This window comes from Triturus cristatus, chromosome 8 (assembly GCF_964204655.1).
Source record: "Triturus cristatus chromosome 8, aTriCri1.1, whole genome shotgun sequence".
Lineage (NCBI taxonomy): Eukaryota > Metazoa > Chordata > Amphibia > Caudata > Salamandridae > Triturus > Triturus cristatus.
This window is the reverse complement of record NC_140591.1, coordinates 1,388,218,903-1,388,244,716: the sequence shown is the minus strand read 5'-3', so window position 1 is coordinate 1,388,244,716 and position 25,814 is coordinate 1,388,218,903. Positions and strand designations below refer to the sequence as shown.

Genomic DNA, 25,814 nt, shown 5'->3' with positions numbered 1-25,814 from the left:
TTTAGAAAAAGACTACAGTGGTTTAAACTATTCTATTGTATCTTGCTTACCACAAAATTAGAAATCGTTCTGTAGAGTCGAGTTTTCCCCTGTGTTCTTCAGAATTGCACTCCTTTCTAGAAAGTGGAATATATATATGGTACATAAGCACAAGAGGTCCACAACCTTGAGTCAACCATATAGAGGGAAGTACAGTAGAAAAAGTTCAAACAGGTCTAAGAGTTCTCTAGTCCCAGTTGTTAATTACTAAGAGACCCAACCACTCTAGGCTGGTTACACAAATTTTTGTAAAACGAAACGTTCACATTTGCAAAAAAAATCACAAAGCCGCTTACCTTACAACATATATCTTCAGACCTGAATGTAATGTCAAAGAGTAAATTCCTTTTTTCTAGTCAGTAACGTGTTTTTTCAAAACTATTTTGAGTAACAAAAAAACAAGAGTGCATAGTTATTTCCTTTACTGTACTGTGTAGTTTCAAAGCTTCCAACAACCTTATTAATCACATTTAAAACTTTTTTTGTTTTTTTTTACACCAGCTCTGTTTGTGACAGCTATAAATGTTCCATTCTTTGGAGCATTACAACCATATATGCATAGATAATAAATTGAGTCTTGCTCTCAACCGTAATTTATATACAATAATATTGAGTGCGCACTACATCAAATCTCTATGGAAAACAGTTGCCCATGCAGATTATCTCTAAAACATAAATCACAATGTAGCCGGCTCCTAAGCGGGTGGTGGTTGGTGCATAACCCGACAGCAGGTTATATTCTCTTGACTGCCGGCATGGCTTGCCAATCTGTATATGCTTATGAATCACTGTGTGTAAAGTATGCTGCCGTAACATGTATTCTTTTACCAAAACTACAAAACCAATAAAAACAGATTTGCAAAAAAAAAAAAATCACTAGTAGATGGCAGTGTATGTTTCAGTAGATTATCAATCAAACCCCAAAAGTTGGCGGCCACACTCACTCTCTAGTTACTCAAAGTTTGACAGACAAAAAAACCACCCGTCAAAAGATTTTATTGTATTACCTGCACGTTTATATCAGCGTTCAGAGTAGTGGCACACATTTTCCCATAATAAACTTGATACTAAAGAATCACGTAATCGGCAAGTGTATCGTCCAAAGTGCATCCATCTACGAGCCATTAGGCATGTCCCAAAAAAGCATACAGACGTCACAACCAAACGTTGTTCAACTACCCACCCTTCTACACTTAAATTGTGATCCCAGGAACACTCAAAACAAAAGAGTCCCAGTCCTTTCGTGATAATGATCGCATAATCCATACAATATACCGTTCTGTATTTGTTCAAAACAAAACAAGCTCATTTTCCAAAAAGTTAACAGTATTCCCAACCTCTTAACAAGTTCTCCATTTTCCCACTTGCCCTTTACCGCCATGATTTAAATGCGTGAACTCACATTCTCCACCACCAGTCACGAAACTGAATTCCATTCCCAAGCTGTCCATAAATACCCATTCGAGTTACGTCATGTTCAGTTCCACCTCAGTTACATGCGTCGTGCTCTAATACCAAAACACGTCTGCCATCTTAGTGGCTTATGAGTCACATGTTGCTATACTGAATGGGCCCAAATCCTATGAGGATGATTCTATCATGTGCCACTCTAAGATGGCTGACACGTTATGGTATTACAGCATGATATTTTGGTTTTCTGGTTGATATTGATATTGTCAATGTTTGGCGTATTGGCAGAGGCATTCTTTAACTTGATGAATGTATTCATGTGTTCATCAATCCGTTCAGATGGAGTACCTTTTTAAGTAAAGGTCCTAATGCGTTGGACCGAGTTCTTTATGAATTTGTATATATATTCTGCTTAACAAAGAAAGGATTTAACCTCCCTCTTTATTCGTTGGTGTGGGTGTTTTGCGAACTTATTCGAGCCAAATCTATTTTGGGTTTAATACCTTCATTAGAAATTGTGTGTTTAAAATATTCCACAGATGTAACCCCTATTTTAAATTTACTTCCCTTAATAGTGAACCCTGCATCTCTTAGTTTGCACTTTACCGATCTCAAATTACTATTATGTTGTTCATTTGACCTATGAACCAAAATCTCATCTTGAAAGCACATTGCTTTCTTAGACTCCTTCAGCATATGTTTGCATTATCCTCTGTAATGCTAAGGCTAAGCCAAATGGTACTTTGATTAATTTACTAGTTCCAAACTGTGTGGTAAATGCTGTTGGCATTTGTGATTCAGGATGAAGTGCTACCTGATGGTATGCTGAGGATAAGTCTAGGACACTGAAATAATTAGCCTCATGTATGATGCTTAATATTTCATGTATCCTAGGGAGATAATGCAGTTCCACCCATATGTTGGCATTTAAACCCCTCAAGTCAAAACAAAGATGAATATTTTCTCCACCATTTTTGATGTGATAATTATGGGGGCCACCCATTTGGAAAATTCGACCTCTTCGATGATACCTTGCTTTACTAATTTTTGTAATTCTTCTTTCAAAGTTTCCATCATCAACAATGGAATGGGCCTTGTTTTGTGAATCACTGCGATGGCGTTGCTTTTTAGCTTCTCTGTATCTATCTTTCAAGGAAATGCACTTTTTGTATCATTCCTTTTAGGGGGTTTGGTGCTCTGTTAGTTATTCCTGGTTGAAAGCAAGAATTTCTAGTTGGATACTCCTTGCTAGGAAAATTCTTGTGTAATGTTTCACTGTCAATTAATATGTATGGGGAACATAAGTCTGCATACGCTTTAACGCTTATGCCATCTAATAGTATGTCACAGATAGGATATGAAATTTGTTCTTCCTTTTCATGAGTGTTATTTGGAATATCCGTTTTCTTTTTTTTCTCCTGAACTCCTTCTGCATCATTTATGAGCTGTATATTTTTCTCAGGAACTTTACAAACTTTGGCAAAGTGTCCTCTTTTGTTGCATTTCTTACATAAATCTGCACATGCAGAACATTTGGGATCATTGGCCAGTTGACTGTGGTTCCATCTAGAGTATTTCAGATTTTCAGTTTTGGTTTTAGGTTTCTCTGCAATTGTTTCATTGATTTTGCATACACTTTCGTAACTAGTGAGATGTGAGTCTCATTAGATCATTTCATCTCTTTGACGTAAAAAGCAGTATATTCAATAACCCTTGCAATAATTATGGCCTCTGAGATCAGGATTTTGGGTTAACAATTTTTCCTGAACCCTATGGTCATTAGTGAAACAAGCTAATTGATCTCTTATTAAAGTCTGTGAGAGGAAAACAATCACAAGTAGTAGATAATCCTCTTAAAACAGCTATGTATGTAGTCACTTTCTCTCTTTTTTTGTGCTTTATTGAAGAACTTGTGCCTTTCAAGTAACTCCATTAATTCTTTCTTTGAAGTGATTTTCTAGTTTCTTTAGTGTGACAGAACACCTTTCTCAATGTCCATCTTCCCCACTTGCTTCATTAGATTCATGCTCTGCTGTATCCTCAGACACCTTTTTCCTTGTAATCTTAAATTATGTGGCAAAATATGCTCTTTTGGTACTGAAGACAATTTCCCACCACCTATAGCAATTTAATATAAATTTAATATTCTTATCTACCTATCCCAGAATATTTCGGGTTCTCCTGCTTCATTCAAAAAAGGAGGTGGTTGGCTCATACTAGCTGCTGCCATATTTGAGATTAGTAAGAGAGAGATAAGATTTACAAAGGCACAGTACAAAATTTACAAACTGATACATTTGGAACACTCTTACCTAAAAGATAAAATAGCTTTTTTGCAGAAGGTAACAGAGTGCACGTAGTATTAGTTTGTTCTTTGTTTCTATAGGAGAAGTTTCTGTCTGGGTTTCTTGAGAAATGTCTCAAGCTGCAAGGCGGAGTTTGTTTGCTAGCACAAAAATACTGTGGTCTGAAAATGAAGTAAGTCTTACTTGTTTGATGTCCCAAACACTCGCTCCTCTGTATCGGATGCTATGGGAACAAGAGCTGCTATCCGCACAGTACCTCTGAACTGTGAGCTCCCTCACCGTGAAAGAGCTGGGTGTCATTCTTCAGGTTAGTGGCTCTCCGAAACAGGAGGTATTACGAAGTCAATCCGTATGGTGTTTATGCCGCAGGCTGCTATGTTCTTCCTAATCAGCCGCTCTCGCACGGAAAACACTTCTACACCAAAATATCAGATGGCAACGCTCCTTTACAGCAGCCCAGTGCTCAATCTTTGAACTGCAAAGTTTCTTCCCCTTCTTCAGGGCTTGCGCGAGTGCACTCTGTAGGAAGCTGGCTCTGTATACTATACAAAAGTAAGGTATAGTGTGCACAGAGTACAGTGGTTCCCCAGAGGTCTAGCACATGCTAAATTAGATAATCTCGAACAGCTCTATTTGTGGTTGTGTGGTTGAGCAGTTAGGCTTATCCGGAGGGTATGTTAAGCATTTATTGTATTCACTCAATCAAGAGTGGTGGCACACGCTCAGAGACTGAATCCAGACCAATTAGGTTAGTATAAAAAAAGGTATACTTATGTTTTATTGCTAGAACCAAGCAGGACTTGGCACGGGTAAGTAGAATATGCTTTCAAATGCAAAACTTTACAAGAAAATGCAATTGTTCATGAAATTGGAATCAATATAGATTGGTATTTGTTTTCAAAAGTTCAAAATGCATTGATATTACTTTTGGATTACTTTTTAGTTATATCGACTACTCGGGTGATATGCCTAGATATCATTCGGTGGGTCCTACAATACAAAGATAAGTAAGCCAATTTACTTTTCAAAGCATAGTTAATTTTGTTCCGTACAAAAAGCAGGTTGACAGAACATTTTCAGAGGAAAACCCCCAACATGGGTTCGTATGGAGAAAAAGATTGTATTGGTTTGCAAACAACTTGCAATGCTGGGTGTCTGGGGTTAGAACCAAGGTTTCCAAAGGTTCAAGGTGGCACTCAAAGTGCACCACCAGTGGCACCAGGGAGGTCGGGTGCAGGGTGCCAATGTTAGCCAATGGGGATAGAGGGCACTTCGGTTTTGGGCTACTCAGGGGTAGGCCACTCTGTCTTGGGAGCCAAGGTCCTAGGGTTAAGGTCAGGGCAAAGGGGGTACCAGGTCAGCACCAAGTCCACACCACTAGCAGCGCAGGGGCGGCCAGATGCATGGTGCTTAACAGGTGTCGGGAGTCCAATGCAATCCTATAGAGGTTGCTGGTTTTGGATTTTGGCTGCAGGCTCAGTCCAGGAAGTCTTCTGGCAGGAACCAACAGCAGGGCAGGTAAGTTGGAGGGCTTGGGGACATAGGTGCACCTCTGGTCCTCCTCTCCAGGGTGCAGGATGACCAGATTATGGGGTGCCTTTTAAGATCGGATTTCACCTTTCAGGACACTCGCGGTTTGGGGGTCTCCATGCAGAGGTTGCAGGTGATGTCGGGGAGTCCTGGACGGGACAACCCCCGGTGGTCTCAGACTCTAGGGGCGCTGTGGGACCACGCTGGGACCTGTGGTCCACTTCGACTCGGGCCGTAGGTGACTAGTGCAGTGATCGTTACAGGCGTCGAGTTTCTTCATCCTCAGCAGGCTCTGAGTCTTTCTTTGGAGTTTCTTTTGAACAGAGCTGCTGTTTTGTAAGAGATCCGGTCTTTGATGAAGGCAGTCAGTCCTCCCAGGGGTTTTGGAGGCCGCTGGCTGCAGGACAAGTATACTTTTGGTGCAGGATCTGCAGAAATTGCAGATGGGCCTGTATGGCTGGGACCAAGTCAGTTCTTCTCCACAGTCTCCTCTGCTGTGCGACTTCTTCTGTCCTTCTTCGTTGGTTGCAGGAATCTGAGGAAGCAAAGTTCAGAGTTGCCCCTAAATACTAAATTTAGGGGTGTTACAGAGATGTGCAGGTTGGGACCAATAGGTCCCTTCCTTGGGGTGAGTACCCCCTGTTATGCCACCCTCCATGGGGGGGGGGGGGGGGGGGGATGCATGAGACTCTCTCTGATTGGCTGGGTCCCCTTATCTTCAAGATGGAGGTGACTGAGATGTGTGCTTGGCCCCGCCTCCCCCCACCTGAGGGGTGGGGTTGGCAAAGGTGGGCACACCTCTCTTCCTCACTTGGTTTTCCCGCTGATTCTCCTACCCAAAGGAGGGGTCAGAACCGATGGGAACCAGTTGCTAGGGGCAGCAAACGCAGAGTCAGCTGACCAAGGTGGTGGGCCTTTGAAGCTTCCCCTTCGTGGACCCAGACTATCCTGGCGGAGGAGGCATTGCACCTCTGCCGAGGATGGGCTTTGTTTCAGGACCGAGGGAGTGGAGGCCCTCTATCCAGGGGTCCAGAAACCTGTCTGGTGGTGGCAAATGGAAGGTAGCCATTCAGAAACCACACCAGGGCTGGTCATTTTTCAGGGGGCATCTCTAAGATGCCCTCTGATTGTGTTTTACATTGAATCCCACACTCGCATCAGTGTTTTAATGAGCTTGAGAGTTTGCTTCCACACTTACTAGGTTTCAGTAAAGCTATTATGGAGCTGTGGAGTTTGTAATGACCAACTCCCAGATCATGTACTCTGTATGACATTTCTGAACTTACAATGTCTAAGAATGGACTCCGATACTGTAGGGGGTACAGTGCTCACCTGTGGTCTAGTGCACCCTGCTAGAAGGTTGACTCACCTAGGCCACAGGCAGTGGGTTGAAGGCATGGCACACAAGGATGTGTGCCGTTTCTCTGCACCAAAACACGCAGCCTGCAGTGACAATGTATGAGTGTTAAGGTAGAGGGTCTTTAAGGGTGGTACATTAGGTGCTGCAGCCCTTAGAGGCCTTCCCTGGTCACAGTGCCCTTAGTTCCCTTGGTACCTTTTACAAGGGACTTAACTGTTGCCAGAGATGTGCCAACTGTGGATTCAAAGGTACCGTTTTGGGAAAGAACACAGGCCCTGGGAACATAATTGGCAGGGACCCAGAGCACATCAACTTGAAGTGCATCAGAAATCTGGCAAAAAGTAGGGGGGTTACTGCAACAGAAACCCACTTTCCTACACACTCACTACATTCTCTCTGGCATCCATGTCGGCATTTCAGCCACAGCGGTTCAGCCAGATTAATGCGATTAGTATTTACCATTTACCCTTCAAAGGAGTGGCTCAATTCGATCTCCACAGAAACAATTGACACCTGGCAGGGACCGAAAATTGGGTTATCCTGCTTTAGGTTTAAGCCTATAATAAGTGATAAAACCCCACCAAAAGGAAAATAGCCCTCACCAAAAGGAAAATAGCCCTCACCAATGTACACATATAAACACTGATGAACACCTGCACAGCAACAAACTAAATGGCATTCAAAGAAAGGAAAAGGACAGAGAAAGTTATTTGTTTTGCTTCTTGAAGGGGCCAATGCAATATATAACTTTGTTATACAAGGTACCAGCAAGAAAGACTAGGCTAACATGGATGTATAACGTAACAACGCCTTCCAGTACAACGCGTGCCGTTACATCGGGGTCGTTACAACGACTGCGACGTTACCACGCTATGCCATTACAACGCGACTGGCGCTCGATGGCGTGCTAACATTATAAAAGTGTAATTCAACTCCAGTCCACTTAACAGTAGGGAAGGTGTTGGGATAGTATACTACACAATTTGTAATGTTAGCACGCCATCTAGCGCAAGTCAATGTAAAGACTTGCGTTGTAATGGCATAACGTGGTCACATCGCGTTCGTTGTAACAACCGCGATGTAACAGCATCGCGGTGTACTGACTGCGATGTTAAGGATGTTTCCCGGCTAACCTTATTCTGCTTGAGTTTTGTTTAGGGATGTCACTAAAATATTGTTTCTTCTTCCTTTTGCTTTTTTCAGTTTTGTGGTCTTTGGTCTAAAGCTGCAGAGTTTAGAAGCATGTTTTAGGTCTTATTTAATTATTTTATAAACTGTAGAGAATCAGGAAATATCAGTCATATTTGACATTTTGGCTATGTTTGATTGTTTCATTGATAGGTAACATGGTTGGTTTCATAAGAATCTTTCCCAATATGTACCATCACATTTACCCGCAGTAAGAGAATGGGTGAAACTGTTTGATACATCTAGCGAGTCAGTATTGATAGCAGGTGAATTGTAAAAACACCCCAGGCTTTAAACATTCAATGCAAGGTGTAGTGGCAGGTCTATGTGAAAAAGAGTGCTGTCACCAAGCATCTGGGATAGTGATACATACATGATACCAGAATTTTGGACAACATGGAACGCAATGTCACTTGGAATGCTGCTGCTAAACGTACTTACCAAGTTCAAGTTGAACAAAGATTGGAGTGATATTGTTTGTGTTAGCAGTGATTCAGCTACATATTTGAAAATGTTGTGTGACCTGTCAAAATCGATACCCGGGTGCTTCCCTGTAAGAGATCCTTGCCACTTGCTAAATGGTATGCTAAAACCATCTTTACAATCTTCAAAGTTATTGAAGAAGACTAATGACTTTGTAGTCCATTCTGGCGCACTGTTTCGTTATGTGCTGGTACTAAAACTCAAATATTTCTCATTTTGTGCTTTGTATGACATCAAAGAAACACATCCCAACTGTCATTTAGCCAGTGGTTCTCAGTCTTAGAGGCCATGAATGCTATATTATCCATGTGGTGACTGTTTACAGAATGTTTGTTTAGTGATGATGCCGAAGGTAAGAAATGTGAGTATCTCTGATCGGATAAGGATAGTGATGTGAAAAAGGTACTCTCTACTGCATTCTTAGATATTTCCAGGAAAACATGACTGCTGTAGTGGGCATAATAAAAAACTAGAGTCTTAAACACCCTTGTCTTCCAAGTGTTCAGCGTAATTGGTGTAGATGTGAAACATCTCCTTCTGAGTAGGTTGGGCAACACTTTTAGTGACTTTGGCACTGCAACATGCTCCATGTTAGAATGCTTGCCTCTTAGTAAGCAAAGAAATGTTGAGGAGCAATTCACGAAATTCTATTTTACTTTGCATGAGAAATGGCTTGCAATGATGCATAGAAATTTCCCTTCACCAACCATGGCATTTGAAGCCAATGAAGCCTCACTTTGGTACTCTAAACAAGTTATAGATCCCTTCCATAAAGGGGCATTTTCTCAGGATTTTGGAAAGGACTGCTTCAATAACTCTGAGGACATTTGCGCCCAGTTCATCGCATATGTTACAGAACCTGTTCCAGACAATCGCAATCTTCTGGTGCACCAGTATTAGCATGGAAAGATATGTCAGTGGCCAGAGTTAGCAAATTGTGTACTGACTGTTTTGGCATTGCCTATCTCAAGTGTCAATGTTGAAAGGGCCTTTTCACAAATAAAAGTTTACATGGGAAGGACGGAGTGAGCGCGGATGACTAAAGACTCACTGAAGAAGCATTGTATGGTATGCTACAATAAGTTTGTTTGTAAAAATGTATTTGGACCTTATATACACTCTATGTACACGGTCTATATACCATGAGCTATCAGTGCAGAACGCAAGCAATAATAAAAGCAAAACTTTCTATAAACATTGGAAAAACACTGTTTCTGTCGTTTTTAATGCCACGAAAATGTGTAACCACTGATAACCACTGTTTTTAAGGTATTGAAATCACTGGGGGGGGGGGGGGGGGGGACTGAAAAAACCCCACCAGCATTTACCAAAATTAGAAACCGAAAACAGGAAAACTTAATGAAAATGCATTGTGAGAGAATCAGACCCTTAGCATATACAAGTGTCCTAAGAAGTTATGTCCAATCACATCATCTCGCAGGCGCCACCTATCACATATGAGTTTGTGTGACATAGATCAATTTCTTCAATAACAGCTGGCTGTACCTCCGGTTCGGCAGGATGAATTTCACTGAGGTGGAGGTGCCTTGCTGTCCCCTGCACAGCATTCCATCCTCATCGCCAATGAAAAGATGATTCTGAAGAGAAGATGATGTTTAAGTCTTTATCCAGTCTTGCCATACAGTTCTTTCACTGACAGGACTCCCAACATTCTAAATAAGCTCTACCCAAAGATTCTAGGGAATAAACTAGGGCAAAGGAGGGTAAATTAGGACAGAACATTACATCAGTCAACTATGCCTCCTGAACAATTTTGAGGAAGTGGTCATTAGACTGTACCTGTGCCCCTCTTTCCATTTCTATTTGATATCTATTTTGCTGTCTTCTCTGACTTACCCAAGCTAGTCATCCATAGATTGCATTTTTGTGGGAGCAACTAGAAAGATATGGATCTGATGTCTGCTAGCATAAATTATCTCCTTCATTTTCTCGTTGTCTTTTTAGGACAGTATGGTCTTTAGTATGCTCAATGTGAAGCTAAACTCTTTATACCATTAAACTTTCTTTTGGGAAAATTCAGATTGTGCCCTGGCTTTCTGGTTTGCAACCTGTGTCAATTTCTTGTAGGTTGGGGCTTCGCTGCAAGGAGGGTACATTGCTGCTAAATAAAGCAGAGGACCTTCTACTGGACAGCTAGGCTTTTGTCATGTGACTAATCTTCCATGCTCGTGAACAGTTCAGAGAGTGTCACCCTGGTCATTGGACCCCGAGAGGTGAATGTGGCTCTTGGTGGGTTGCTTTGAATAGTATTGTGGATCGCTAATTTATTGCTGCGAGTATCTTCAACCAGCTTTAATGGTTAGTAGGCTTACTGGCATTTCCCAATTTTACCTCTGACTCGTGTGTTCTCATTAGCTTCCTCAATGCCTACCCCACTCTCTTCCATCTGTACTTTCTCACGCCTTAGAGGATACACTCTGTGTTTACTTTGTGTATTTTAGCTAGTTTCTTCTGCTCCTATCTATGAACTGTTGGGTGGAGCAGATTGTAACTAAAGCTAGCACGCTTATTTTTCCAAGGCCTAGAGCCCTGACCCTACTCTCATGCTGTTCTTACCTCTGGGTTCTACTTGTCCCCTCTTTTCATTCCTCAAACTCACACCATCTGTGTGTGGTGAAAACCAGCCTTCTCCATGTGGAGCACCATTTCAAGGGCATGGGGAAGCCATAAGTGGTGTTCTGAGCTCAAGTAAAAGCAATACTTCAAACTTGGGATCAGCAGGACAGGAGTGATGCTGACTCTGTTGTGCATGCTCATATTGTGTGTATCCACACAGACCCCTGGCTGCTTCAATGAGCTTTAGGCTTATCCTACTATGGAGATTAATGTGGTACTATGAATATGAACATGCAAGCAAAAGCAAGTATAAATAGATCAACAGCTCCTATGCATGCTTCACAGTATGACTGCAAGCTTTACTTTGGCAGTAAGTTAATGATATGTGTGTTCTCTAAAGCTGTTAACGTGCAAGCTGTGTACATCTGTAGTGTTTTACATGGTCATTTATACCTACTTTTGTTTTCTTTCAGGTAATTCGACCCGTCCTCCACATGGAACACAAGCACCATCTACTGGTCTTTTAGGTGCACGACCCGGTTTAATACCACTTCAGCGACCACCTGGAGTTCCTACTCCACAAAGATTTCCTCCAGTGCCTCGACAAATGCCTCCTCACATGATGCACCGAGGCCCACCACCTGGACAAGGACGCTTTGGAATACCTCCCCCTCAAGGGATGAGACCTCCATTTCAACCACCAGGTCACTTTAATTCAGGTGGGCCACCAGGCCATGGAGAAGGCCCTGAAGGGGGCTCTGATGGACCTCAAGATAGAGATGCAAGGCAGAATAGAAATGATCAACAAATGTTTCCTCCTGATAGAGACCAGGAGAGGTTTGGGAGAAGAGGTTTTGGAAATCAAATTGAAAATGATGAACTGTGTAATGATGACCAAGATGATGAAGAACTTGGTCGTCATGAAAGAGACTGGGAGATAAGAAGCCCTGAACCAGACATAAACCGAGATTTTGAGGACAGAGTCAGAAGAATGGGTGGGTATCGAGGCAGAGACCAAGATGCAATGGAGTGGGAGCCAAATCAAGATCCAAGTGAGTGGGAGCCACACCAAGGCCCAAGGGACTGGGAGCCACACCAAGGCCCAAGGGACTGGGAGCCACACCAAGGCCCAAGGGAGCCACACCAAGGCCCAAGGGAGCCACACCAAGGCCCAAGGGAGCCACACCAAGGCCCAAGGGACTGGGAGCCACACCAAGGCCCAAGGGACTGGGAGCCACACCAAGGCCCAAGGGACTGGGAGCCACACCAAGGCCCAAGGGACTGGGAGCCACACCAAGGCCCAAGGGACTGGGAGCCACACCAAGGCCCAGGGGATTGGGAGCCACACCAAGGTCCAGGGGATTGGGAGCCACACCAAGGCCCAAGGGAGTGGGAGCCACACCATGGTCCAAGAGAGGGCCCAATAGAGGAACCAAGAGATTGGGAACCCCAGCAGGGTCCAAGAGATTGGGAACCCCAGCAGGGTCCAAGAGATTGGGATCCCCGCCAGGGTCCAAGGGGTTGGGAGCCCCGACCAAATCCAAGAGGTTGGGAGCCACATCAGGATGTGAGAGAGATGGAGCCTCATTGGGACATGGAAGATGAGGAACCACCTCAGGATTCCAGAAACAGGGAGCTATTTCCAAGAGAAAGGGGGCCCCTTCAGAATTTCAGAGAGCGGGAGCCCCCACGGCAGGATTTAAGAGAAAGAGAGCCTCTGTGGCAGGATTTAAGAGAGAGAGAGCTTCCACATCAGGATTTAAGAGAGAGAGAACCCCCCCGTCAGGATTTTAGAGGGAGGGAGCCACCTCCTCAGGAGTTTAGAGGGAGGGAGCCACCTCAGGAGTTTAGAGGGAGGGAGCCACCTCAAGAGTTTAGAGGGAGGGAGCCACCTCAGGAATTTAGAGGGAGGGAGCCTCCACCGCAAGATTTTAGAGGGAGGGAACCACCACTGCTGGAATTTAGAGGTAGAGAGCCACCACCTCAGGATTTTAGAGGGAGGGAACCTCCCCGTCAGAATTCCAGAGAGCGGACGCCAAAACGCCAGGATTCCAGAGAGCAGACGCCACAACGCCAGGATTCCAGAGAGCGGACACCACAACGGCAGGATTCCAGGGAAAAGGAGCTTTTGCGCCAGGATTCACGAATGAGGGAACCCCTTCATCCAGATTTAAAAGGAAGGGAGGCACCACGTCAAGATTCCAGAGAGAGGCAACCCCCACAGCATGAATCGCGAGAGCCCCCACATCAGGATTTAAAAGATAAGGCTCCACCCCATCTGGCTATAAGTGGAAAGATGACCCCACATAAAGTTTCAAGTGAGAAGGATCAGTCTAGAGGAGCTGAAGAAAACAAAGTAAAAGACAAATGTGAGGTCAAAGACAAGCAACCAGTTGACAAAAAACCTGAATCACTTAGTGGTGAAGTAAAAAGTATCAAAACAGGTTCAGAACTTAAAAAAGTGGAATCTAATGCCACAGTACAAAAACCTACTGAAGAATCCCCATCCAAGGCTACCACAGCTGCTAAAAAACCTGATAACAAATCACCGGCAGTTGTAGAGGGTCCTCGTTAGAGACTCTTGATACATGTCAGGAAGGAACATTGTCAGGTGATAGATCTTTAGTGGTGTACAGAATGCTGTATCATATTTGCTTCTTCTATATCACAGTTCCTGGTTAGTTTGTGTCTGCGGCGTGAAGAGCAGGATTGTAAGGAATTGAATTGCTTTCCTCCTGTTTAAAGAGCAACAAAATAATACAACCGCTGAAAACATGATTATAAAGTAAGACATTACCCTCTTGCCGTAACTTTTTAAAGTAAAAATAAAAACTTTAAAAAGTTTACACTTCGTAATAAGATTGTAATTGGGAGTACTATTTTTTTTTATTTAAATATTAAAATCACCATGAAGCTCTTCAACACAATAGGGATGTTTTTAATAAACTATTTTCGTAACAAACGTAAATGTGTGGTATTTTTCCTACACTGAAATATGTAAACGGAAAATGATTCCGCATTTTACAGTTTAAACTGTTTATGGTTAACTCGTGTCTAAATTAGACGGATTTGTTAATATTTGTTTACAAAGATACAATCTGTGTACTATTCACAAAAGAGACGTCTTTATTTCTATGTTGAATTGATTTTTAAAAAAATATTTTGGCAACATGTGATGCCAGTTAATGATTTTAAAGTGCTATTTGGTGCCCAGATTGTTAGTTATGTTTTTAGTGCACTCAAGGTTTTTTTGATGGACTTTGAGACCATGTTTTCTGAATCATACCTGTTTTTAAAAATAGAACATTTGGAAAAACGGTTGTCTACTTTACTTTTATTGAGACATTGCTCGCATAATTAAACATGTTTATTATTGTTTACCATTGGTGCATTCTAAAGGAAATAAATTAATGACAAGGAAAGGAAATGAAGTAGGTTAACGTTTCAAATTTGATTTACTTTTCAGTATAATTTTGAGTTAAACTTTTTTTTAAGTCAAATTGGTCTTTCAGGCATAGCTATCAGATATATTAGTGAACTTGTAAATAAGGCACAGTTGTTGGTTTGGCATATGTTTTTCTGCAAGTGAAAGCTGATCTGCCTTTCGGCAAAACACCTCTTCCCCCAGCAGACAGAAAAGAGTGTAAATAGCAGACTTACAAATTAGTTGGTGGATTGGTGGTCTGCACACTGAGTCGCAGCTATATGATCATCCCTCCTTGCAGACCCCCAAAAGAGGGATTTTTAGGAGCTGGCAGGCGAGTAGATTAACTTTGTGTAGCCTGGGCTACATCTTACAGTTCTGAGCAATGTAGACCGCCTGAGCACAAGCTGTTTTCTATCTTCAGACACAGATGCTAGTAGATGGAATCTGCTGTGTTTGCATTTTGACGCAGTTTGCTCACCCCTAATCTTCTCTCAAGCCGCAGTGCCTCTTGGTTGAACTACCATATACGAAAACAGACTTGGGAACGAGGGAGGTTGAGCCTTGTTCTGTGCCTAGGTAGGCAGAATATATTAGCAATTGTGAAAATAATTATATCTAGTTCCATCAGTATTTATTTAACTTTAATCCAACAGATTTGAAATTCAGGCAATGTCCATTAGCCTTAAGGAAATTTAAGTCCCAGTTCTTAATTAAGAGCATTGACCATTAGAATTATTTAGTAATTGTAGCTTATACATACAATGCCCTGTCCTCCATAGATGTTTCCCTTGATATGGAGTATTCTCCACCTACAACGCTATCATTATTGGGCAGGCTCAACTGCAGCAACTATCATTACTGCCGATACAGTGGTAGTATATTAGTTTATTTCCAAGAATAGAGTCTACTAGAAATCCAAAATTCTAGATGTAATAGACTAACAAAAAGCTACATAATTACAAATATCGGTTAAAAGGTTTTGTCATGCATGAAAAACAAAATCATATTATACTAGTGCAAATTGCGCCCAGAAAAAATATAAGGTCCTACCTCATTGGATTAAACACTTGCTGTAGCAATTCTTCCTATAAGCGGAATACAACCAATATTAAAACAAAGTACAGTGTTGCATATAATCACAATAATGTGTAAATCTCTACCATACATATAATATGATCCTTAACAGAGCCTCAGACCTTTGTTAACAGGATCTGTATCAGCATAATTTACTTTGCAAGTACAGTATGAAAGTGCTTCATTGAATATAAAATTGTGTGTGCCTCTTTTTGACTTCTGATTCCGTACTTATTACAAATAGGACAAAAAACATTTTTCTCTCACTCAAAAGACAAGAAAATCTAAAAATAAATACATTTTATTTTCAATTTTGCAAAAACAGTGAGCATTATTTTTAGAGACACCACTTCTAAAACGGGGATTCTCCAACCAGGATCAACACCTACACAGAAACCGAGAACTATATTGCTTATTCTTTTATCAGTAAATAGTAAACAAATAAGGAAAGGCCACAGCTTCATCAATGTTTTTAATAAAGTGCTCTGCAAATTGCCTGTTCTCTAAATAAGGTCTATACCAAAGTACAGTATATTCCCTTACCACATCTTTAAGAGCAATTTTTTAAGTGGTATTGAATCAACGTCCTCAAAATTGTCAATTCCTAAATCTGAGTTGGGAATAAATTTACCAATAAGCTGTGACATCATGTCTCACAACAGTAAAGAACGTTTTTTGTCATTACAATAACGGTTAATACAAAACCGGAACCTTAAGGCAAGGGAGCAAGCTAATAGTCCTGGCACCAAGGTCCAATTAATTCCCAATAGCGTGTAATTTATTTTTTGGGGAGGTACAGAAGAGTCTTTACACATAGGCTTTCTAGGCACTCCTAATCTACTCTCTGATCAAGGGTTGATAACTCTGCGCCGTGCATGTAAAGTGCCTACAGGACAGCCTTGCGTATGATGGCTTTCCTAGTGAGTAAGTCCCGGAGCAAGAGTCAATCCTTTTCAGAGTATTAACAGTTGCCAAAAGTGAAAATCTTAACTTTCCCAAATGCTTGTCCCATTTTAGATTCCTGTCAAATGTAAGGCCTAAGTACCTATAATCCCTGGCCTGTTCCAACAGGCCATTAATTAGATACCAGGAATATTTCTTCTAATATTCTAATAAGATCATGGTCTTGGGTTTATTTAATACTCAATAGGCATTCAAGGCCGGAAGATTTTGTTGTGAGCCTACTGTTGTATAATCCATTATACCTAAATCGTCTGCATACATAAAAGAGCTGGCATGGGAACTCCCCATTTTGGGGAAAAGGAATTAGTATTTGCCAATTCAATTGGCAAATCCAAAATAAACACACTAGAAAGGAGGGGGGCTAAAACCCATCCCTCCCTTAAACCATTTTCCACAGCATTTTTTCTAATAGTGTACCTGTACCATTTAAATCAATCTGAACTTAAATATTAGAGTGCAGTTTGTGGAGCATACATAACAGATCTAATGAGGCACTCCATCTCCGAATTTATCCCGGAGGATGACTTGTTCTACTTGGTGAAAAGCAACTTGGAAGTCGGCAGCAGCAGCTAAGCTTGCCAACTGTTACTGACAACTCCTTGCTGCTCCCTATAGTGCGAAACAATGGTCAGCTGTAGAGTAATTTTGTCTGAAACCCCCTTGCTCCTTCTGGATGGTTCTCAGTCCAAAAGAACTTGATTAAATATATTTTAACAAAGTTTGAACATACATTTTGGAGGATAGGTCCAAGAGGAAAATCAGCCTATAATTTGCTTGATCATCTGTTTGCCCTTTCATATGGGTGAGCTTTAGAACTGCTTCCCTCCATGAATCAGGAATTGAACCCGTCCGACAAAACCATTTATAGGACACCATATAAATAGTGTGGCTGGCAAATTATCGGGCCCCCAGCTAGCGATGATTTCATGTTTCTGATTATTTAGGAGATTATCTCCTCGCCCTGGAATAAGATTATTTGATTATCTGACACGCCAATCACAGTGCAGTCTCTGCAAATTTCTACATCAGTGTTGTGTAGATGTGAAATAAATTCTGCCAATTGAGTTTGTTACTTGGGCCTTGCAATTTGCAGGCGAGATCAAGAATTCACTATTGACCAGCAGCCATAAAAGTTTGCAGTTATTCTTTGAAATTGTTTGTGCAATTTACTCCAGTTGGACTTGTGCAATGTTCTCCTTTTTTTGCCCAGAAACATTTGGTACTCATTCCTCAGGGCTCTAAGCTTTCTACTCATACTTTCGTCCCCACCTTTATTTATTCTTCATGATAGTCTGTTTAGGTCCATACGTAGCTCCACACATTCCTGATCGAACCATCCCTTCGGGATGTCTCCTTTCCTAATATGTCCTCTAGAGTTTAAATTATAATTCACTTTCAGGAGAGGCAGTACCCTCTTAATCAAATGGTTATACCACTCAATACCGATGTCATGCTTATCTAACAAATTCTTATCAATTTTGATTTAAATAACTCCTGAAGAGATCGTCAGTAATCAAGACCCTTATTCTATGATTATAGTTTAGGCATAAGTCGAGAGTTGTCTCGGAGCTTTTCACATGCTTTCCTTTAATTTCCATGGCCAGGTGGTCACTTACTCCAAAATCGATCACCTTAAAATTATCACTAATTATAAACAGCTTAAAGATATAAATACATTGCCAATCGGTATCCTTATACTTCTGTATCTAAATGTAGCAGCACTGGCCTATCAATTTGAAATCACCCATTTAAATTCAGTTATGTTGTACCCTGGTTGTTAAAACTGTCTGCTTCTAACAGAGCAATGGACAATCAGGGGCAAAACTTTAGGTAACTCATAGCTTCGCATTGGCTCGTCAAGGTAACCATCAACATCTGAGAGCAACATTTTTAGATTGAAATCACCAGTTATAATAAACAGGGCTATTGGAAAAAGGAAGCACAGATTAGACACATCACTGATTGTTTTAATTCAGCATCAAATATGTTACTATTGGAGGTAATATAAACATTTAAACAAATACATTTTTCACTATTTGCTCCTTTAAAGTTGTAATAGAACAGGCCAGCAACCAAGTATAAGTTGTCTACATTAAATATACTTTTTATCCAAAAAGAACTGATACTAAAGTGAGTTGGCCACCTGCTTACCAGCCAGAGGTTGAAGGGGTAGCATTATTTACTACATAAACACATACATCAATAGAAGGGTACTCCTGCAACCATGTTTCCTGAAAGATCAATACTGAATATTCCTCCCAAACTGGTCAATAGGCCATAATGTAAAAAAATCATTGTACCAATGAATATTCCAGAGTAAGATCTTTGGAAATGCGAAATGCCCATTAACCTAACTGAAATTTGGCCTTCTTGTTTTTCAAATCAGATTTAGACTTTTGGTGTGCGGTCGATACATAGTCGCCATAGTCGTTTTCACAGCCAACCAAATCATTTTGAAACAATATAGCTATCCTGTTCTTTGCATCGCCTGTTTCACACCACTCCTTTTGACTCTTCTGAGTCTTCAGTGCCCAAAATGTAGATAAACTGGAGAATTAAACTTGCGCGGAAGACTGTCTCCATAATTTCAAATGCAAGTAGGATCGATCACACTGCTACTTTCGTTTCCAAATTCGAAAGAGTCAGAATTCTGTACTATGCAAAAGCTTAGCTCTTTTAGCCATAAGCGCTGCTGTAACCATTTTAAATTTGAGTTGCCCATTTGTTACTTCACACCCTCTCGCTTTACTAAACCCAGGTAAGCATATTTCAGAAGAGCAAATGTCTTCCAGAGCCGGAATCAATTTGAAAGTAGCGAGGAGTTTAGAGCATTTCAGGTTGCGAAGTTTAGACTTTCTTTTCAACATAGTTTGAGGTGTAAAATTCAATATCTTGGGGATCTCTACCTTCCAACATGGATCATAACTAGATCCTCCAATTAAAAGATCTTTTCTACCTTTGTCCTGCTATTCTGTGATGCAGGTATTTTCTTATACTTAGTTCTTTAAAAAAATATATATATTTTATTGATAGGTTGAAAAAGTCCATCACACAACAATTAGTGTGATTTGAAATTCATAAATTCAAATACTTAATACATTAGCATTCGCATTAATATAGTACCAACATCCGTACTGTAAATAAAAAAACCGCAAAGATGAGCAACAAAACCCCAAGCTGAAACCATAACACGAAGGGGGAAAGAGCTCCCCTACGCACTGGCAAGCAAGCATAGAAAACCATAAGCTTCCATAAGTCAAGCACAGTCTAATGGTTAAAGTCATGATACGTGGATTGGTCTGACACATAGCACCGAAAGTCCCTGAATTTTTTGAGGGTCCCAATTCTTCGTGCGTAAAGCTTTTCCCTTTGCTTAGCCTGCTTTATTTTGCCTCCCTCGAATCGAAGGTGGGGACTTTGGAGGACTTCCACTTCTGTAAGATTAAGGATTTGGCTACCAAGGTGGCAATAGAGAGAAATAGTTGCTGGTTAAGGTAACTTGCCTGTGTGGGGCCAAAATACCAAATAGGGCCCGAGGGGGTGTGGGGTCATGCAAACTTGTAGCTTATCGCTAATCGATGAAAGTATTACTCTAATAGAGAACAACGGCTGGGCAGGTAAAACATATATGAAGCCAGTTGCCTTTATGTCCACATCTGAAGCATGCAGCTTTGTTAGTGGGAAACCTTTTCTGGATGCGATAAGGAGCGTAATATAATATCCGTTTGGAATAAAAGGCCATTCTTTTATAATTTACACCCCTAATGGCTTTGTGAGTGATTTGATTATACTAGAACCAGGAGCGTGGAAATTGTGATCTTGGTCAATGCAGTGGGGACAACAGCTTCATGTAGTTGCTGATGAAGCAGGCGATACCAGTTGCCTCTTCCAGTGAGGCTGTTCACAAAGTAGGTTTGGCTGATACCTTCTGCTAGTGACTTGGTTGTCTGCTGATTATTCTGCATGTAGTGATGAATTTGTAGATCGGATAACTCTAGTTTGAGAGGGATAGCGGGATTGCTGGGGATGAGTTGTTCCCAGGGTTTCACTGTCAGTCAGCATAAAATCGCTAAGCCCCAAAAAAGCATGCTTGTTCCCAATCCCTCATAGCTCTGATCTCTAGACGTATATCTAAAAGAGTACATTCACTTATATACATACAGGGATGAAACTGGGGAAACTGGAATTCCTCTGAGTTACGTGTATCTAAACTCCAGAATGTGTGGGAGCCTATATCTGGTACACTTAGGCAATTTGGAATTTAAGAAAAACAGGAAGCCGAATGTTTTTTTTTTTTTTTTTTTTTGAAAACCTTTATTTCGAAATTCAGGACACAGCTATTCAGCCGACAGCCCGAAGGTTCGGCAGCATTGCAAGTTAGATACAGTAATGCGTCCCGGATACAGTACGAAGTGTAATGCAAAGGTCCAATTTTAAATAAACACAGAAAAAACACACAACAAACCCCAGCAAGGCAGAACATTGAAAACCCATGGCGAAAGCCCCCAGGGGAGGCAGGACCCCACTCATCTACTAAGTATAAGACTGTGTGCGGAGGAAGAAGGGGAACCGCAGAGGCCCAGAACGGGTACCTAAACCAAACTGTGCTGGACGGTAGGTCCGGGGGAAAGCTGTTCCTCGGGAGGTTCCAGATCCGGGGCAAGACATATTCCCCCCCTATATTGGTTCCACCGCCCCCAGATGGCGTGCCACTTCCGGGGGCGACCTCTAGAGCAGTAGACCGTCTTCTCCCTAAACATGCTCCAATCCATGTTCTCCTTCCACGCGGTCAGTGTAGGGGGACCCGAGGAGCCCCATAATCGCGCGATATCCCTCTTAGCCACCATGTTACCCAGAGTCACCCATTGGGTCTGTGCCTCATCGAGATCAGTGGGCCCCCAAACGTTCAGGAGGCAACACCGCGCCTCCGGCTGTACCACAATGCCCGTCACCTCCCCCATAACTGCATGGACTCTCCTCCAGAACTCCACGATGACCCCACATTCCCAAATGATGTGCAGGAAAGTACCCACCATACCACATCCCCTTCTACACAGGCCGTCCTCCGAGAATCCCATGTGGACCAGCCGTGGCCCCGTAACATACACCCGGTGCAGTATTTTGAGCTGCACCAGCCTCAGACGCGACGGGATCGCAACCTCCTTAGGCGAAGAAACCGCTGACTGCCAGTCCTCATTATCCAACTCGAGGCCATCCCTGGTCCACTGTTCTCTCAGCCCCAATAGCAAGTCCGCCCGGACGTTTATCAACTTCTTATATATGAGCGAAATCGTGCTCTCGGGCATATGACCATCAAGGACTCGGTCCTCAAGGGGAGAGGACTCCGGCACCTTCTCACCCTCCACTAGGACTGACCGGAGGGCGTGGCGCAGCTGGATATACCTAAAATACTCTGAAGGCCCTAGCTCAAACTCAGTCTGCAACTCCTCGAAAGACTTCACCCTCCCCTTATGCAGCACATCCCCCACCTTGGATATCCCTATCAGATCCCACTTATCAAAGCCCTTCGTATGCCAAAGTCTTCCCAACCGTTCCGATTCAAACAATGGGGTAGCGAGGGTTAGCCTGTCCTTCCAGCCCAGCGAGTCGGTCGCCATCTTCCACACGCGCACCGCCACACCTGTGGGCCCCGTGAGGGACGAGTCTAGGGACCGCGAATACAACGCCCTGTAGTAGTTGCCGCCGCGCAGCAGCCACCTATCCATGGCATACCCAGGGCTGAGGGCAGGGCCGTAAAACCCATGGTTGATCGCGCTCAACTGCGTGGCCCAGTAGTACCGTCGGATGTCTGGGAGCGCAATGCCCCCATCGTACCATGGGAGCGTCAACTTTGAAATAGCTATTCGCGGCCGCCCATCCCACAGCAACGTCCGTTGGAGGCCTTCGACCTCCCGAAAATATTTAGCCGGTACCCAGTCCAAGGTGTTCTGGAGGGCGTAGAGGAAGCGGGGAAGAGACATCATTTTGAACAGGGCCGCACGCCCAACAAGGGAGAGCGGCAGCCTCCGCCAACCCTCAACATCTCGCCTCAAGCGTGCCAAGGGGGGGAGCAGGTTCCTCTCATAGCGCACAGCAGGATCCATGGATATAAAAATCCCCAAATACACAAAACCTTGCTGGGCAACCTGTATCGAACATGTTCTAGGGATCGGTGGGACCTCGCCACTAAGAACGTACAAGTACGATTTGCCCCAATTAATCACAAGCCCCGAGTTCCTACCGAACGATGCGAGTACGTCACAGACCACTATAAGTGACTTCTTAGGTGAGGCAAGATAAAGCAGGATATCATCGGCATAAAGTGAAATACGGTCCTCATGATCAGGCGACCACCGAAGGCCCCGTATATCCGGGTGCCAACGTATCCACGCAGCCAACGGTTCAAGGGCGAGGGCGAACAACAGAGGCGACAGGGGGCAGCCCTGCCGAGTACCCCTTCCAAGCTGAAACGGAGCAGATGCCCGACCATTCACCACAACCTTCGCTAGTGGCCCCTCGTACAGCAACCGGACCCAACTCACAAACCCGCGACCGAAACCAAACTTGGCCAGCACGGCCCATAAGTATGCCCACTCCACCGTGTCAAAGGCCATCGTGGCATCGAGAGATGCCACAACAGCCGGTTCACGCAGCGTGCCCGCCCTGGCGATGACGCCATGAAGACGCCTAAGGTTCAATGCTGTGTTTCGGTGCGGGATAAAGCCAGATTGATCCGGGTGGACCAGATCGCCAAGTACTCTAATCAGACGGGTTGCCAGGAGTTTGGCCAGAATTTTCGGCTCAGCGTTGAGGAGTGAGATGGGCCGATAGGAGGCGCATCTATCTCGGGGCTTACCCTCTTTGTGTATGACCACGATCGACGCCAGCCGCTGATCCAACGGAAGGATCCCATCTCCCCGCGCCTCCAAGAACATGGCGCGCAGGTGAGGGGCGACCCTATCCGGGAACAGTTTGTACAGATCGATCGGCAGTCCGTTCGGTCCAGAGGCCTTACCCGAATTCAACGCGCGAATCGCCCCCGCCACCTCGTCAACCGTGATGTCGCCATCCAAATCGTCCCTATCTATGTCAGAGAGGCAGGGCAACTCGATATCACGAAGGAGATCAGACGAGTCCTCGGGCGGCCTGTCCGACACAGAGGAATAAACCCTATGAAAGTACTCCGCGAAACACTCCACAATCCCTTCAGGTTCCACAATCACCTCTCCCCCCTCTCCAATCAACTCTGGCACCACTCTATTGACCCGTTCCTTCCTGTCCAGCCACGCCAGGAGTTTCCCTGCCTTATCTCCAACATCATACAGACGGCCCTGTTGTTCCCTGCTGAGGGTCTTGGCGGCGTCCGTCACCAGGTCCCTATACTCCGCCTGCTTCAAGCAAAGCTCATGCAATGAGGACTCTGTGACCTCCTCCTCCATATCCCCTTCAAGGGCCGCAATCTCCTCCTCTACTTGCCGCACTTCGCAATCCCTCCGATTCTTGGCAGTCACCACCAGGGAGAGGGCCTCCCCCCGAAGCACGGTCTTAAAAGCTTCCCACAGCGAGATCGCCGAGTCCACAGATCCCAGATTGTCCTTAAAGTAATTATCTACCTTCTTTACCAGGGCGCTATGCATCTTGGGATCTCGGAAATACCAAGGGTTAATGGGGGCCACCCTCCCGACCAAGATCCAGCCGGATCCACACTGGCGAGTGATCAGAGATACCACGTGCCATGTGCCTCGCCTCGGATATCAACGAGGCATGTGTGGCTAAAGTGAGCAGGTAGTCAATCCTGGAGAGGCTACCATGCGCCCCGGAGTGAAACGTGTATTGACTCTGTGTGGGGTGCCGGAGCCTCCAGCAGTCTATCAGGCCAAACGTGTCTAGGAGGTCTGGAAGCCATTTCTGAGCCCCCCCTGTGTCCCTGGGCGGGTATCTATCCAGCAGGCCGGAACCCACAGCGTTGAAATCCCCTCCCACTACCAGCATGCCCCCCGGGAGATTCAGCAAAGCCCTGCCCAACTCAGCAAATGTGGCGGCCTGCAGGGCCGGCGGGACATAAACCGAAACCAAAACCAAAGTCCTTCCTTCCCACCGCCCCGCCACCGCCACAAACCTCCCCCTATCGTCAACAATGGTGGAGTCCACCTCAAAAGGCAGCGAGGCTCTAACGAGGATGCCCACCCCCCTGGACCCAGAAGAGAATCCCGAGTGTGCAATGAATTTATACCCCTTCCTATTCAGGGCATAGCACGTATTGCCTATGAGGTGCGTCTCCTGCAGCAGTACAACGTCTGGCATTGAGCGTTTCAGAAATTGCAAAACAATCCCCCTCTTAATGCGATCCCCCAAACCATTAACATTCCAGCTTATAACACTTAGGCCTCTACCCCCCATCCTCAAACGGAAAGAGGCCCACCCCACACCCGAGGCGCCACCATGGAACAGCCCTGAGGATAATCATCATGCCTTGCAGAAATAAACCCCCCAACAACAAACTCAAACTCCCCATAACTCCCCCCACCCTGCACCCCTGCTGCTGCTTAAAAAGCCCCCCCAACTTGCAGTGTGCCTGTCGCCCTACAAAAACAAAAATCTACAAAAAGTACCCCAAGGGAGGAAAAGAGCACCCCTCGTCCTCCCGCAACCCTCCACAGTTACTGCACTCTATTCAAATCTACAAATATGGTCAAATCAAGTCAGGCCGGCTTTGAGTTATCAGCCCTGGCCATCCCGGCCACTGTCTCCATGCTCAGCTGTGTCGTCCCCGGTCCGTCGCCGGGGCAAGGCGTCCAGCCATTCATCGGCCATAACAGGAGAGTCAAAAAAGAATGTCCGATCTTCATGCACCACCCGTAGTCTGGCGGGGAAAAGCATGGCATACTTTAGGTCCCGCTCCCGAAGCCTTCGCTTCACCCCCAGGAAGCTCTGTCGCTGTCTCTGCACCTGCTGGGTAAAGTCCGGGTAAAAATTCACCGACGCATTCTGGAAGGGGACTGGGCCCGTCACCCTCGAAGCTTGCAGGATAGCGTCCCGATCTCGGAAATGAAAGAGCCGGGCGACAATCGGCCGCGGCGGGGCACCCGCCTTGGGCCGTCCGCCTGGCACCCTATGGGCTCTTTCCACCGCAAAAAACTTCCCAAGGCCCTTAGGCTTCAGATGGTTGAGGACCAAATCTTCCACAAGCAGGTCCGCCGAAGCCTCATCTGAGGACTCCGGGACCCCGATTACGCGCACGTTGTTGCGCCTGGACCGGCTCTCGAAGTCCTCCAGCCGGCGGGCGGCGAGGTCACTCTCGGCCCTCAGCTTCCGGACCTCGTTCTGCAGTTCCGCGACCTCATCAGTGAGGCCCGTGGTCTTGTGGTCCAGGTCCTTAACGCGCTCGTTTGTCTTGCCCAGGTCCGAGCGGATCAAGTTGACATCCACCAGGATGGCATCCACCTTATGCGCCAGG

General features: G+C 44.4%; 1 protein-coding gene across 2 annotated transcripts in view; it reads left to right on the top strand.

Annotated features, from left to right (window-relative positions):
- Positions 1–14,209, top strand: part of SCAF4 (SR-related CTD associated factor 4) — an 872,346-nt gene extending 858,137 nt beyond the window's left edge. For both annotated transcript variants that reach the window (XM_085623106.1, XM_085623105.1), the window contains exon 23: positions 11,367–14,209. In XM_085623106.1, coding sequence (XP_085479232.1) covers positions 11,367–13,468 — 2,102 coding nt within the window. In that variant the 3' untranslated portion in view covers positions 13,469–14,209. The remainder of the gene's footprint in view (positions 1–11,366) is intronic.
- Positions 14,210–25,814: the final 11,605 nt, after the last annotated feature.